The sequence below is a fragment of the Papaver somniferum genome, unplaced genomic scaffold, assembly GCF_003573695.1.
Source record: "Papaver somniferum cultivar HN1 unplaced genomic scaffold, ASM357369v1 unplaced-scaffold_125, whole genome shotgun sequence".
NCBI classification, from domain to species: domain Eukaryota; kingdom Viridiplantae; phylum Streptophyta; class Magnoliopsida; order Ranunculales; family Papaveraceae; genus Papaver; species Papaver somniferum.
The window spans coordinates 8,275,486-8,279,068 of NW_020621603.1; the positions used below are offsets into that span (position 1 = coordinate 8,275,486).

The window sequence follows — 3,583 nt, forward strand, 5'->3', positions numbered from 1 at the left end:
TTTCTTCTGTTTTTGCGTTCGATTTCGCAAATGGGGATAGAGGCTTAGTTGAAGCCATAACTGAGAGATGGTGGGGAAAAATCAAGAGTTTTTATTTTAAGGAGTTTGAAATTGGCATCCTTCCTTTAAATTGGTAGATGTTAACGGGAATACCCACTGGTGACCCTAGTAAACGACCAGTAGTTATGCTGCCGTTGGGCAATGATCTAACATATCATGCTATGGATGAGTTATATTTTTTTGATATAAAAAATCATGGTACATGGAACTCTAAGACTAATTCAATATCCTTGGCTATCTTGAAAAGCTACACTAAAAGTAGAGAAAACCAGGACAATATTGGATGTGCAGAGTCATTGACACGAGCATTCTTTCTTTGGTGTTTTGGTCATTTTCTTCTTGTAGATTCTAGAGGAAGAGTAAATATTCGTTGGGTTCTATTGTTCAATGATTTAGATAGAGTTGGGGTATAGCTTTGTTAGGTAATACCTATAAATTTCTTGACGAATAGTCAACCAAAGATAAGGATTTATCTGGCATGGTTATGGTACTTGAGTATTGGTACTATTATTACTTCCGCAACATGCAACCCTTGCTTTGTAGACACCGGGAGGATGCCGGGATGTTTTCCCAAAGATTTATCTCTTCAAGAAGGCTAACATTATATCAAGGAAGAGAGGACAAGGAGGAGGCTATAAGGATACGAGGAAACACTCAGTCTCCTTCATGGAAAACAAGTTTGGGGTGGGGATGTTGAGTTCATGTGTTGAGTTTAAATAGAGGTAGAAGAAATGATCTGATTTTACTAGTCGTTATACCAACACTGAATGGTACAGAGCGCGACACTGAACCATTCCATGCGTTGTCTACCAGCCGTTAGATGAGAAAATAGTCGTTATTTTCAACGGCCGGAAGTTTCATCGTTGTACCATTCCGCGCAAAAGTGTTGATTAATTTCATCCATCAGATCAAAAATGACCGTTAATCTCAATGGTTCTTATTTACTAGACGTTTGAAATCTCAACAACTATATTTTTAAGCATCCCTATAAATAGAGAACTACTTCTCCTTTATCCCTCACACCAAAATCAATTGATTCTCTTCTTCATTGATTTTATTCTTCTTCTTCACCCAATACAATTTTGTTCATACAAAATATGACACACTTTTGTACAAAAGAGGATGAGGCACTAATTTTAGCTTGCATTATAGCAAGCAACGATCCAGATTAGAGGAAAAGATCAAAAAGGTTCACAATTTTGGAGGAAGATTATGGAAGAGTTCGTTAAAAGATATCCTATTGGTGGAGAGAGGGATAAAAAGCCATTGCAATCAAGGTGTAACACGTTGAGATCCGAAGTGAGAAGATATATTTCACACATTAGACTCTACTTCCGAAACAGACCTACGGGATTGACAGTCCAGGATTATGTAAGTACCTGAATTTTTTTTGATATTTTTTTTCCGTTTAGGTCTCTTTCTTTCGTTCTATAATTTTTTTTCCCTTTCTTTCTTTAATACTACATTTTTCCCCCAGTACCATCATGGAAAACAAAATTATGAAGCAGAATTTAATAGACCTTGGAAACATGAATTGGTTTTCCAACTCCTGAAGACCTATCAACCAGACTACAATCCAGAAGTGAATAATGATGATGTAACTACTCAAAACACTCAACCTACTCAAGACAATGAAGCTGGTACTTCTGTTCCAGTAACTATGGATGAAGATTTAGAGTATATGATAATGTTTGGTAGCTCACCATCTACTCCTGGTTCTGAAACCTCGGACATATCTCGTAGAAGACGTTATTTCAGACAAACATATGATGTTAGAGGTGCAGGGAGAGATTCTTCATAACGAAGGGCTCGTGAGGCTAAAGCATCGCAGAGGGCAGATGACAAAATGGATAAGCTCGTAGAACTTCTTGAAAAATCGCAAGCACAAAGAGCTTCAAAGTATGAAACAGAGGAAGCGTACCTTAAGAAGCACATGGAAAACTCTACAATCTTGGCACAAATCCAACAAAGAGAAAGTGACTTGAAGATCCTACGCCAAAATTTGGATGAAGTAGCGGGTTGCGAGAAACCCCTCCACAAAAAATGGAGGAACAAAATTTTGGTCTATAATGGCTTGGAACCTATCCCCTAAATTAAAGTGATACATTAGTAATAATTTAAGTTATTTAGAAGTTCATTTTAAATTTTGATTAGAAGTAGAGTTTCAATTTCAATGTACTTTTTTAATTTTTAGAAGTAGAATTTTAATTTCAATGTACTTTTTTAATCTCTTCAAAATACATTGTAACCTTGTTTTGCAATGTAATGAAAGAATTCCTTTGTTTTGTTAATTTTGAAATTTTGAAACAAATAACCATTTGAACAAATTGTCAAACGTTTGACATTTCAAAATTTGAAAACATAGTCGTTGGTGGTGTAAATTAGGTGTAGGAAAAAAAAAAGCCAAACCCTATTTGTGATGTATGGTTCAGCGCTGGGATACTGCGCTGAATGGAACAACACATATACCTTGAAATATTCTTCCGAGCGCCGAATCATTCAGCAAAAAGGTGATTTTTGTTGCGCTGAACCATTGAGCGCAACTATCTCGCTATTACTTCACATGCGAGCAAATGCTAGGAGAGAGAACCAGTGTTAACAAATAGACAACATTTTTTTTAACGCAACACTTTTTGGCTAATCTAGCAGCCAAATCCAGCCCATAGGACTTAGTCTAACCAGAGGTAGAATAATAGTTTTCGCATATATATATATATATAGTAAGGGCAATTCCTATGGATATTTTGCTCCCACTTTGGACTTAACAAACTTGAAAAACGGATGGGCAAACCAATAAATTTGATGGTTTGTTGAGTGCGGTCGTAGATTACCCCCGCGCTTAACGAACAACCGCGTGGCAACACGAAACACGCTGGCGGTTTTCCTACAAACGCTATCAGTTGTAGTAAACCCTCCAGCGGGTGATCCAAAACCGCCAACGGTTACTTTTCAATCGCGTTATTCAACGGCTCTTATTCCTTTCCCTATAAACTCATCTCATCTTCAAACTTAAAACTCACACCTTCTTCATCTTTACCTCAAAATTTCACAATTTCGTACCATCTCAATACTCACTTTTCCTTCATTTCAAGCACAACTACTCATACCAACTCAATCTACTAGAAAAAAAAAACATATAAATTTAATTTCTAACAAATATGACATCCTCAACGCAACGACCACAACAACAGACACAAACGATCACAACAAAGAAACACTAGAATTCGTGATGTTAAGTATACAATTTGGAGACGAATCAATTTGTAGGAATTATGTTATTTACATTAGATCAAATCAATGGTTGTTATAAGATTTTACAAAACTTTTGGGAACAAACCGGTAACATCAATAATCGTGATGTTGACGGGTTGTCTCATCGTTTTCACCCAATTTCAGCATCTATTAGTGAATATGTATTTTTGATTACGCGAATGTAGCGCGGCAAAAAAAGTGGTGAAGGTGAAACGGATGCGGAACAAAAATGTCGGGAAGAGTAGCAAAGATCCCACAAAACGAGTTTCTA

General features: G+C 36.6%; 1 protein-coding gene across 1 annotated transcript; it reads left to right on the forward strand.

Moving 5' to 3' along the window:
• Window positions 1-1,218: 1,218 nt before the first annotated feature.
• Window positions 1,219-2,142, forward strand: LOC113331567. The gene is made up of 2 exons (XM_026578261.1): window positions 1,219-1,431; window positions 1,538-2,142. Exons 1-2 carry the CDS (start codon window positions 1,273-1,275, stop codon window positions 1,859-1,861), a joined length of 483 nt encoding a protein of 160 aa, XP_026434046.1. The 5' UTR covers window positions 1,219-1,272; the 3' UTR covers window positions 1,862-2,142.
• The last annotated feature ends 1,441 nt before the right edge of the window (window positions 2,143-3,583 follow it).